Source organism: Silene latifolia, chromosome X (genome assembly GCF_048544455.1).
Source record: "Silene latifolia isolate original U9 population chromosome X, ASM4854445v1, whole genome shotgun sequence".
Lineage (NCBI taxonomy): Eukaryota > Viridiplantae > Streptophyta > Magnoliopsida > Caryophyllales > Caryophyllaceae > Silene > Silene latifolia.
The window spans coordinates 260,744,507-260,756,402 of NC_133537.1; the positions used below are offsets into that span (position 1 = coordinate 260,744,507).

The window sequence follows — 11,896 nt, forward strand, 5'->3', positions numbered from 1 at the left end:
TTCTTCCTCGTGTTTCTTTGTTACTTCGTTCAAGGTCTTTTCTCGTCTTATTTCTTCTTTTCTTTAAGGTTTCACTTTTTCCAGTTTCTTAATTTATTTTATAAAATCCTTTTCAATAATTTTCGACTTAAAACCCTTATAATTCGATATTAGCGGGTTTTCGTCACACAATCAATTCCAGGTTCCGGAGCATCGATTTCAGTCGTATCAAAGCTCTTGAATTCGATTTTGTACATTCCTTCAAGTTTCTGTTTTATTCTTTTTAATCCTTTTTGTTCTTTTTTCGTTTTCTTTGTTCCAAAACCACCTTTGGTTTTCGTTTTCGTTTTCCGTCTTCGTAACATGTAAAATCATCTTATAAGCTTTTGTATAATCTGATAAATCAGTATTAATATGTAAAACAAATCATAAAACCACTTCCTTCAAGTCATATGCCATAATGAATCATTATTTCACCACCGAACAATGATAATCACGAGGTCTGGAGTTCACAGCCAGAAACCAACTCCAGAACAGACGCAAGGAGTGTCGCGCCTCTTCCAGAGGACGCAATACTTCATGCGCCTGTTCTGAGTTAGGTTCTGTCTCTAAACTCAATTCGCTTTAACATATTTAAACTAATCCATTTTCTAATCGACTATTATTCATATTATCACCATAATTCGACATATTTTCCGTAATTCATATTTTCCATATTTTCTATTTTATTTTTATTTCTTTATTTTTCTATTTCTTTTATTTCCTATTTCTTTTTACTTCCAAATTTCCATATTTTCTAATTATCCTTATTTCATTCTTTTCTTTTTTTTTTCTTTTTTTTCTAAACTCTTTTGGGCATGTTTATGATGCAAATTCAAATATCAATTGTAATTTATTTCTTATTTCTTTTTAATATTATGTAAGATTTGTTTATTTATCTGGCTTTTTCACATGTAATTAATCTAACTTCGACTCAATTAATTGCTAAATTATTTGTTCACCGACTTAGTCTAAATTCTCACATGCTAGGATTAAAACGTGGATGTTGCATTGCATACATACAACTGACAACATATCGAGTATAAATAACTTCCCTGATCATTAGTAGAGGCCGCTATTGAGGCGGGCGGGATTAGGTGTTCAAATAAACGAGCTTCCTAATACGTACCCTCACCCCTTACTCAAGATCTATGTGAACATCCGTGTTCATTGGCATCACGAGAGTCATTCTAGACATAGAATGCTAAGGATAACAAATTTGTTAGTGTTCATGTCACTACTTTGTGTCTTGACATGATGCGAAGTATTCAAACGGTTCAATTTTTCATAAATATTGGTGGCGACTCCACAAATGCAGGCTTGTCAAACCTTTCACTGGTTTCAATGCCTTAAAAATCGGTAACGGCCCATAACGTGCCTCGGCCTCACGCCGGAGTTCCGTGGGAGAAGTGCCGCCGCCTCGAAACCAACGCGCGGGTGGCTGTGTCCACAGTTTGGCAACTCCGCTGGGGATGATACACTTAGACTAAGTCTAGTGTTACCTAGGGTAAAACTTGAACAAGGTTAGGGAATAGTTTATATGAGACAGTTGTCAGTTTTCATTACTCGATCTTCTTAGGTCGTTTTATGCAGCTTTCCTAGGCTTAACCCATCCCATTCGACCAATCGTCCCGTCTGGACGGTGCAAGTTCCTATTTGCATCCAAAGATAGATAGTGATTTGCGTCAACCATACCACAATGCTTACTCATATCTGTATCAAGAGCTTTCACTACTCGTGCGAATGGACTAGGAACTGACCCGACTCATGTTTGGCATGGACCTCTCCACAGACCACAGGTATGATAGTTTGGTGTGGCAACCCACCCTTTTAAACCAAAACCTTTTAAATGCACTTAGCATACTGTTATAATGCATGTTTGTATAATGCATGTTTGTATGTGTACATTGTGTGTGTTTTCCAAATCAATCACGTGTCTAAATTCCACATTTATAAACAAAATAATGTCAAATTTTTAGTGTAAATAAAATTCATTGTGAAACCTTTCAAATGTCGCTTTTGTAAACCAAACAATGCCAAATTTTCTATAGCCAAAATTTCAATTTTCTAAAAATTTTAACTTTCGAAAAATTTATTAAATAAAACGTTTCAAAAAAAAAATCCTTTTCAAAAATTCATTTTTTAAATTAAATAATGTCCAATTTTCCGTAAATGTAAAAGCTATTTCCAATTTCCCAAAACAAAACCCTTTTGTGAAATTACATTCAATTCTTCATAAATAAAATCCTTTGTAAATTCTCAAAAAAGCAAAAATTCAAAAAAAAAAAGAACCTTAAAAATCCAAAATTCAAAAACCCAAAAAGAACATTTTAAATCAAAGTATTTTCAAACCATGTAAATGTAAATATGTAAATTCAATTGGGCTAAGTTAAAGTCAAAATTCAAACAGACTATGTCCTAGTCGATACTCTGTCGAGTTATAAACTCGTCTTCCCCTACATTTTGGGTCTTTTCAAATTCAAGTCAAGTCCTAAGGCGTCACGCCGTCATTTTAGACCCCCCCATCCCTAGTCGGTTAGGATCTAGACATTTCCACACCTCGACTCACACTCGAGGCTAACACGTCGAGTCATTCCAAAATCCGTCTCCCAAATCCTTCTAATGTCACGTTCGGGTACACACAAACCCAAACCTCGAGTCAAGTTTATTGTAAACACACGTCTTAGAATCACGCCAACTTCAATCCCGTCAATAAGGTCAACCGTATAAGTGTCACTTCGCCAAAGTCAACAATCGAGTCTAAGATCAAAGTCAAGCACCGTGAATTCAAACACGGGAGGTCACTCCCGACATTTCACGAATTCACAAGTCTAAGTCTAGATTTATTTATCCCGTCTTGTCCTCGTGATTACTTGTCCCTTCATGTACCAGTTTTTTGCTTATCACCATAGTATGCGTGATCCCATGTCGAATCGAGTTGTAACGCGCGTCATTTCTGTCGAGTAGGAATCCTGCAAGTTCCGCCAGTCAGCAAACTCACGAAGCAGTTCAAGCCACAGTCACCATGTCTCTCCAAGACGTTTATGCCATGGTCCTACGAGTTTAAGCTACAGTGGAAAATTTGAGCATTCGCGTCCTCACCCTTGAAAATGGGATAGTGAAAAAGAACACACCGCCTCGAGAAACCACTAGTCAAAGCTGTCCAAAGCCTACATCTTTCAATAAGTGTCGTCCTAGAAAGCCGTAAACACCAGGAAGGAAACCTGGGAGGCATCAAAGGGTGCTTTCTGATTTAGGCATGTCTTATGTCGATGCTTTAAAGAGACTCTCTGCCCAAGGCAAGCTACATCCAATAGGTCCGACTCCGGATCCACCTTCAGAGAAGCAGATGAATCTCTGGAAAGGCAACAAGTACTGTCTATATCACCAAGGTGGAGGTCATGATATTGAAGAGTGTTTTTGTAACACCCCCATAAACCAAGGTGCCTTACCAAGACCACCTAATGCATGGAAATGCTACCATCTCGGTTACCTGAGGCAATGTATATCAAATAGACCATAAAGAAACATACTTAATTAAGTAAATGAGTTTAAGTGATTACAATCCAAAACCAAAACTGTAAAGTAAATACAAATGTTCCAAAAACCAATCAACTGAAAAACAAACTAAGTTCAAGACACAGCGAAAGACTCTAATGACATGTGATGACTCCATCCCAGCTTTCCCTCATGCAAGCCATCTCATACCTGCTCAATAACTGCTCACCATCCCCGAATGGATCACCACAGTTTTTAAAACATTAAAAACGAGGTCAGTTACTGATTACATAAAACAAGTTATACAATATACAAACAACACACACAACTCCCAACTCCATTATATCTCCAGACACCTGACTACACACTGAAGTGTGTAGTACTGCCAGAATATTCATCGCAACAGATATTCCACGCCGCCAATGGGGGACCGCAGCCGTACCCACCAAATCCCCGCTCATCTATTCCGAGCGATAACCCATGTTCCTTAATGTGCACATCCCCTCCTGTGGGGGGTTTCACAGAGGGCAAATCAAGGGCGTGAAGCCACTCTCGCAAGTGACTCCACTCAACCGAGGACACGCCTCGCGAACCACAGACAAACACAACACAACCAATTATACAACAACAACACCAATATAATTCCAATACGATAAATATCAACAATAAACACAACCATCGCCAACAACTATGAGACCAATAACCGAGTAGGGAAACCCTACCTGGAATAAGCAAATCACCACGTCCGTCACAAAGCAGCTATTCAATATTGCTCCTCTACGGAACCACCTCCTATAATCACATAATCATACAATCACTATCTAATACATATCATACTCCCAAAATCCCCCAAAATACCTAATTACGGTTTTAAACAAAATCAACGAAAAGGCATAAAAACTATACAAGGATCTTACCCTTGACACGACTAACTCAACGGCGTAAAGAACACGACAACCCTAGCCTTTGGGATTTGATAGCAACGCCAAGAAGGAAGTAACGTAACTTGTTTACTCTCTTGAAAGGTTTTGGAAAAGATAAAAGTGACAAAGAAACTGACGGAAAGCTCGAGTGCTACACTTACTCGATCGAGTACCCCTCAGCAGAACACTGTTTCGAAATCCAAACTCACTTACTCGACAAGGTAATCCCCACTCGATAGTGTACCCAAAAGCATAGAAAACCGTAGTATTACAGTTTTCTCTTGAAACACACCATCCAAGATATGATCGAAGAGTGCAAGCTTCCAGTGCCGCCTTTTGTTAAGCAATCTGAGAGGATCGACCCTATTAGGTCTAGCAGCACTAAATATGATGAAGAATCATCCCTAGGCTGTTCTCATCTACTCGATCCTCGTGATGACGGAGAGATCAACGTGATTTAATAAGAAGATATCCAAAACGGAATGCTCATGATTTCCGTTTCCATTAACAACAAACTTTCCAAGATAGAGGAAGCCATCAATAGTCTGAACACTAGGCTTTCTAGTGTAGAAGACAAGTTTGTCATCTTCGAAGAACAACTTGCTATAATGGGTAGGAAGCTTGAGGCCCAATTTCCCAAGATGAAAGGTGTCCAGACAAACTCTCAACCTCACAATCCTAAGAAGAAAGCAATAAGTGAGCAACCTATTCATAGTTCTTCTCATCCAGGAACCAAAATCAACAAAGGCAGCCTCATAGAGCCTTCGTTAAAGAAACATTACAACCCTCCAAGGTCATTCATAAGTCTAGGCATACCTTATGCCCTAGCCTTGAATAAATTATCCTCTCTAGGTCTTCTTCAACCAATAGGGCCTACACCAGATCCAGAAAAGAAATCTAAATTTTGGGATAGCAACTCGTATTGTCAATACCATAGGGGTAGGGGGCATGATACCGAAGATTGTTATAAACTCAAGCATGTCATTTAAGATGGGATTAAGGATGGCAAGATTTCTGTCTCGCTCCTAACTAGTTTGGATACAGAAACTAAGCGACCTTATAGGGAGTTCAATCATGCAGATGATCAAGAAGATGAACGATCCACCAATCATTTGGTGAAAAGAAGGAAAACAAGCTCACAAATACTCGACCATTCAAAGGAGGCAATATTGGTTGAAGACGTTATTGACTGTCTGCACCCAGTTTACACCTCTCGTTTGAAATGTGGCATCAAGACCGTCGAAGACTTATCAGCAGAGATAGTTCGTATCGATGAAATCATCCAAGGGGGTTCACCATCTAAATCTACACCCAACAAACAGACAATGCACATTACCTACGTAAAGGTTATAGAACCTTCACCATAAAGAGGAACTCAGCCTCCAAGGTCATTCTCCAATTTAGGCATGCCTTCTATGATCGCCTTTAAAAGACCCTTTTCCAAAGGACTGATCCAACCAATCGATCCAACCCCAGATCCTGAGTACGAGAAGAAAGGTCGCTTCTAGGACGGTTCTCAAAATTGTTTATTCCATAGGGGTAATGGACACGACACTGAAACATGTTCAAACTCAAATATACCATCCACAGTATGCTCAATCGCGGCAAGATATCTTTATCAACCCTCGGTCCATTAAGAGACAAGAATGACCCTCATGGGTGTCTTACTCTTCAAAGACAGGAAAGTCTCTTAGGCTTTTACCCTTATAGTACCCTAAACAACGAGGACAGAGTGCTCAAATCGTTCAATGATCAAGATCGAACATTCAAGCCACCAGATGCTGAAAGAGGATCCTCCGAAGATAACAATGATGATTAGGAGTCTAGATCGAGGATCAAATCAAAGTCTGCGTCCGAGTCTTAGGCTTTCTATCCCATAATTATTCTAGTGTCTGTCTTTGTGTCCATTTTTATTCATTAATCATTTCTATAAAAGTACAATTTTCAATCCACATATTCTATTCTATCTCTTCCTATCCATTTCCTGTGACAACGAGAATTGGTTTAAGACATTTTAAAACAAATAACAACACATGCCAAGTTGATGTAAGTGTGCTTAGTCGACGTTTCTATTCCATTCCTAGTTATAGAGGACCCGAAACTCCGTGTCCATTTTCTTTACCTATTCCATGTCTGGAAATAGAAACCTCGCTATACCTAGTTTAGGACAGGCCTATCAAAGAGATTCTAGGACGAATCCAGACCATCTCCCTTGTTGACGATCCATGACGGAAGACAAGCCTATTCCCCACAAAAAACAACATGTTTACTAAAGACCAACCCGTTTAACACCAAAGGTGCTAGTCTGACCCAAATCCATGGTAGCATGCAAATTTAAGACGATACAAGCCATGATCAAAGACAAAGGCTCAATTAAGAAAAACTAGTGCCAATATCCAAGGTCGCAGCTATGCCCGTAATCCAAGACATAAGAGTCAAAGGAAGAAGGCTCAATCAAGAAAGTCAACGTCAATATCCAAAGTCAAAATTATCTTCAAAAACCTAAATCAAGAATCTGAGCAAAAAGTCGAGATATATTCCAGACTAAGAATCTGAGTCTGAATCAAGCCTGAAATCAAATACTGAATAGAATAATGCTGAAGTCTATATAGAACCTCAAGACATCGATGAAGATGGTCAACTAGCACTCTCACTTATCCTTTAACACATCAAACACCCTAAGTCCTTCTCAAAACCGCTATAGGGAGATAGTTAGGAATTTTGAGAATCCTCTCAAACTTGTCAAGTATACCCATCCTTTAGAGCCAAGACATGGAAATTTGATCCCGCATCAATTAACCTACCTTTATGTGCTTAGGCTATATCAAGCCAAGAGACTCCATTTCCAAGCCATATTACAAGCCATAACCCCATCGAGCCTTAACTCCACAAAATCAAGCTCCAGAGATTTATTCATCAAAACCTCTTATTTCCTAGCTCCACATTCCAAATATGCTCCACATTCAAAATATCAAATCCAGTTTCACCTTGACCCAGACACGGAGTCTTCAAATTCTTTGTTACCCGGAATGGGACATACCCTATTCATCCTTAGGGTCCACTTTCGAGTGCGCTCACAAGACAAGGAAGCTTTTACAAAAGCTATACCTCTTTGGTCTATGATCAGGGAGGAGAATTATCTCAAATCGATTCTTTGAGTCACCAAAGGAATATTACCCTCGTGACCTATGCACTTTAAGGCCCTAACAGTATAGCTTAGGCACACACTCAGAACTATGATCTGGTTTGATTTCACTTCACGGGAATACGTAGGCAGTCCTCAAGGACGCAACCATCCCAATTATCAACTTTCAACCTCAATTATAAACCATCCTAATTATCAACTTTCAACCTCAATTATCAACCATCTCAATCATCAACTTTCAACCTCAATTATCAACCATCTGAACCATCAACTTTCAACCTCAATTATCAACCACCTCAACCATAAACTTTCAACCTCAATTTCAACCTTCCAACCACAATTTCCATTTTTACCTCTTTACTGGGGGCTCCTTCTTGTCGCCCAGTCTCTTTTTTTACCAAAATCCAGAGTCATCTTCTCATCCTGGGGGCTTCTCTTCCGAGATGCCACCCTTCCTTTATTCCTCCACTTTACTCCTGAGTCTCATTTGAGTCAAGATAGTACTCGGTCCAGGCGATGGCAAAGATCTTAGATCAATTCTCCGAGTTATCGTGCCTGAAGAAGGAGTCTTTTTACGCGAGACAGTGGCGAAAGACAGCTGATCCATGGCTCATGCCTTGCCTTTATGTGTTCCCATCATTCTTGCAATTCTTCTACTATGTACTGTCAAGGTCATCCCTGTGTCGCGTCAAATCTAAGTCAGTAATGCGTCAGTTTATATTCTTGCGTCCTAGTGAGTCAATGTTGCGTCAAGTCATGTGACTAGAGCCAATTGAATATGCATAACGCAATACAAACTACAAATTTCAAGTTTTAAACAATTTTATAAAGAAAAGAGCTTTGAAAATTTGTGTGTTTCCTTATGTGCTATGTGTTATTTGCCTGTTAGATCCTTTTGACGGAACAACAGAGAGACACTCTAGAGAAGAAACGCAACAGCTGTTGCGCCTTCTAGAACAGCCGCAACACTGGCTGCGCCTATTCGAGAGGCTGCTTAACCGCTGTTGCTCTTCTTCTTCTTCCTCGTGTTTCTTCGTTACTTCGTTCAAGGTCTTTTCTCGTCTTATTTCTTCTTTTCTTTAAGTTTTCACTTTTTCCAGTTTCTTAATTTATTTTATAAAATCATTTTAAATAATTTTCGACTTAAATCCCTTATAATTCGATATTAGTGGGTTTTCGTCACACAGTGAATTCTGGGTTCCGGAGATTCGATTTAATCCGTATCAAGCTCTTGAATTCGATTTTGTACATTCTTTCGTGTTTCTGTTTTATTTTTTTTAATCCTTTTTGTTCCTTTTTCGTTTTCTTTGTTACAAAACCATCTTTCGTTTTCGTTTTCTTATTTCCGTCTTTGTAACATGTAAAATCATCTTATAAGCTTTTGTATAATCTGATAAATCAGTTTTAATATGTAAAACAAATCATAAAACCAGTTCCTTCGAGTCATATGCCATAATCAATCATTATTTCACCACCGAACAATGATAGTCACGAGGTCTGGAGTTCAAAGCCAGAAACCAACTCCAGAACAGACGCAAGGAGTGTCGCGCCTCTTCTAGAGGGCGCAATACTTAATGCACCTGTTCCGAATTGGGTTCTGTCTCTAACTCAACTCGCTTTAACATATTTAAACTAATCCCTTTTCTAATCGACTATTATCCTTATTATCACCATAATTCGACATATTTTCCATAATTCATATTTTCCATATTTTCTATTTTATTTCTATTTCTTTTTACTTCCATATTTCCATATTTTCCAATTTTCATTCATTCTTTTCTTTTCTTTTCTTTTATTTTTAAAACTCTTTTGGGCATGTTTATGATGCAAATTCAAATATCAATTGTATTTTTTTTTTTGATAAAATGTAAGAATATATTATATCAAAAAAAAGGAGACCATACATTGAGAAGGGACCAACCTAATACAGGCCACCTCCCAACTCAATACAAAACATCTAGCCCATACAAATTAAGCCCACATCAAGTGGAGAAAACCAGACACCAACAAAAACAAATTGGGGAAAACAAAACAAAATAGATCAAACCCCCTAAATCAGACAACAAAACACCAGGATGGTCATCTTCGCTGAAACAAAAACCTCCAAGATACATTCTTTCTCACACAACTTCAATCCAAGGCTAGGAGACCATGGATCTAACGCTTGTCTCTGTCTTTCACTGGGAACACGATCATGTTACGCAGGCGTCCTCTCATATCAGTTATAATTTGCCTGGCAACAATGGTGGGTCTAAGGATCTGCATCTCCAATCAACAACGATTTCGCTGAAACCATATACTGTAGATACAAGCATTCAATATGAAGTTTATCAGTACTCGTTTAAGTTTGGAACCCCTTCAACTATTCCTCCATTCCTGCATATCTCGGTAAGGAAGACTCATCCCCATCCATTTTTCAACTTCAGTAATAATTCTTCTGCTATATTGCCATTGAAAGAATAAATGATAATTATCCTCTCTGTTCCGGCCACAAATGCAAAAAGTAAAATCCATACTGACTACTATTTTGTGTAGTTTATCTTTTGTGTTTAGACCATTGTGTTGATGAATCCAGACTAGGAAACTATGTTTAGGTATTAGACCATCTGTTCCAAATTTGTGAAACCAAAGAAATCTCAGGACATTTCTGTCGAATAAACTCATACCCCTTGGCAATGTTATATTCGTGTCCCTTCTGAGTGGTCCAGATCTATTGATTATAAGCCTCAGTATAAACAGCTTTAATTTGACAAATCTTCCTCCAACTCCAACTTGAGTTAGTGGGAGGAGAATAGGTTTGCCAATTCTGCCCTTTTAAGTATGTATGGCTCACCCATTTGACCCAGAGATGGTCTGATTTGGAGGCTATCCACCACACCAATTTTCCCCACTGCTGCTTTATTCCACAGGATGTCATTCTTGAGGCCAAGACCACCCTCTTTTTTTGGATGACAAATCTTTTCCCATGAGACAATGGGAGTTCTGATGTAGTCCACACCCCCATCCCAAAGAAAATTTCTGCATATTGATTCCACTTTTGAAATGACTTCAGTAGGAAGAATAAACATTGACGCCCAATGATTGTGAAGGGTCTTAAAAACCGATTGCACTAGGACAAGCCTACCTTCATGGAGAGCTTCCTAGCCCTCACTCCCCTGATCTTGTTTAAACGCTTAGCAATAAGAGGGGCACAATCCTGAGCATTCAGCCTTGTAGTTTTTATAGGAATCCCAAGGTATCTAAAAGGAAGAGTACATTGAACAAGACCTGAAACTTGAAGGATCTCATTCTTTAAAGCTTCATTCACTCCATTAAAATAAGCATTGGATTTTCCTTTGCTCATGTTTAATCCAGAGCTCTTTGAAAAGGTAGAGAAAGTTATGAGAATAGTCATGATAGATTGAGCATCTCCTTTACAAAAGAGCAAGAGATCATCAGCAAACATAAGATGAGTAAGCTTAAGGGGTTTGCAGAGAGGGTCATATTTAAAACTAGGTCCCTCAGTAGTGTATGCCAACAACCTAGATAGGTATTCCATGCAAATAGTAAAGACCAAAGGATAGAGGGGGTCACCTTGTCTCAGTCCTCTCGGCCCTTTGAAGAAACCAAAAACATTACCATTAAGGTAAAGGGAGTATGTAGCAGTAGTGACACACTGTATAATCCACTTTCTAAATTGCTCTGGAAAGTTTAAGGCTTGAAGCATGTCATCCAAAAAGGCCTATTCTATTGTATCATATGCCTTTTGAAGATCCATCTTGAATAGACATCTAGGAGATACTGCATTTCTTTCATAAAGTCTTATAATATCTTGGCGGATCAGAATATTCTCCATTATGCTTCTTTCTTTAATGAACCCCCCGTGGTTTGGAGAAATCAATTATGGCAGGATCCTAGCCAGTCTAGAACAAAGTAATTTAGAGATGCATTTATTGATCAAATTGCAACAAGCAATAGGTCTATACTGTAAGACATTGGAAGTTCTATCCACTTTTGGAATCAAAGTAACTAGAGTAGCATTCAATTTTTTTAACAAACAGCCTGACTGAAAGAAATCCAGAACAGCCTCAGTAACTTCATGCCCCATTATGTCCCATGAATCTTAAAAAATTTGCTAGAATAGCTATCTGGACCTAGAGCTTTGTCATTAGGAATATGAAAAATAATATTTTTGATTTCCTCAGGAGTAATAGGAGTCATTAACATTTGTGAATGCTGATCAGCATAAGTCTTTCCTGTTCTCACAATGGCAAATTTTACTCTCTTAATGCTGTTCTTTGTGCCAAGTAGCATCTGATAATAATCAAGGAAA

General features: G+C 38.5%; 1 protein-coding gene across 1 annotated transcript; it reads right to left on the reverse strand.

The window, feature by feature from the left end:
* Positions 1-10,693: 10,693 nt before the first annotated feature.
* LOC141620010 (uncharacterized) lies at positions 10,694-11,671 on the reverse strand. The gene is made up of 2 exons (XM_074436994.1): positions 11,550-11,671; positions 10,694-11,105 (listed from the first exon to the last, which is right to left on the reverse strand). Exons 1-2 carry the CDS (start codon positions 11,669-11,671, stop codon positions 10,694-10,696), a joined length of 534 nt encoding a protein of 177 aa, XP_074293095.1.
* Positions 11,672-11,896: the final 225 nt, after the last annotated feature.

Excerpts from the sequence above, each read along its gene's own strand:
- LOC141620010 (XM_074436994.1), bottom strand. The coding sequence starts at position 11,671 with ATGGGGCATGAAGTTACTGAGGCTGTTCTGGATTTCTTTCAGTCAGGC. Across the intron at positions 11,106-11,549 it reads AGAACTTCCAATGTCTTACA|GTTGTTGGCATACACTACTG; the intron begins GTATAGACCTAT and ends ATACCTATCTAG.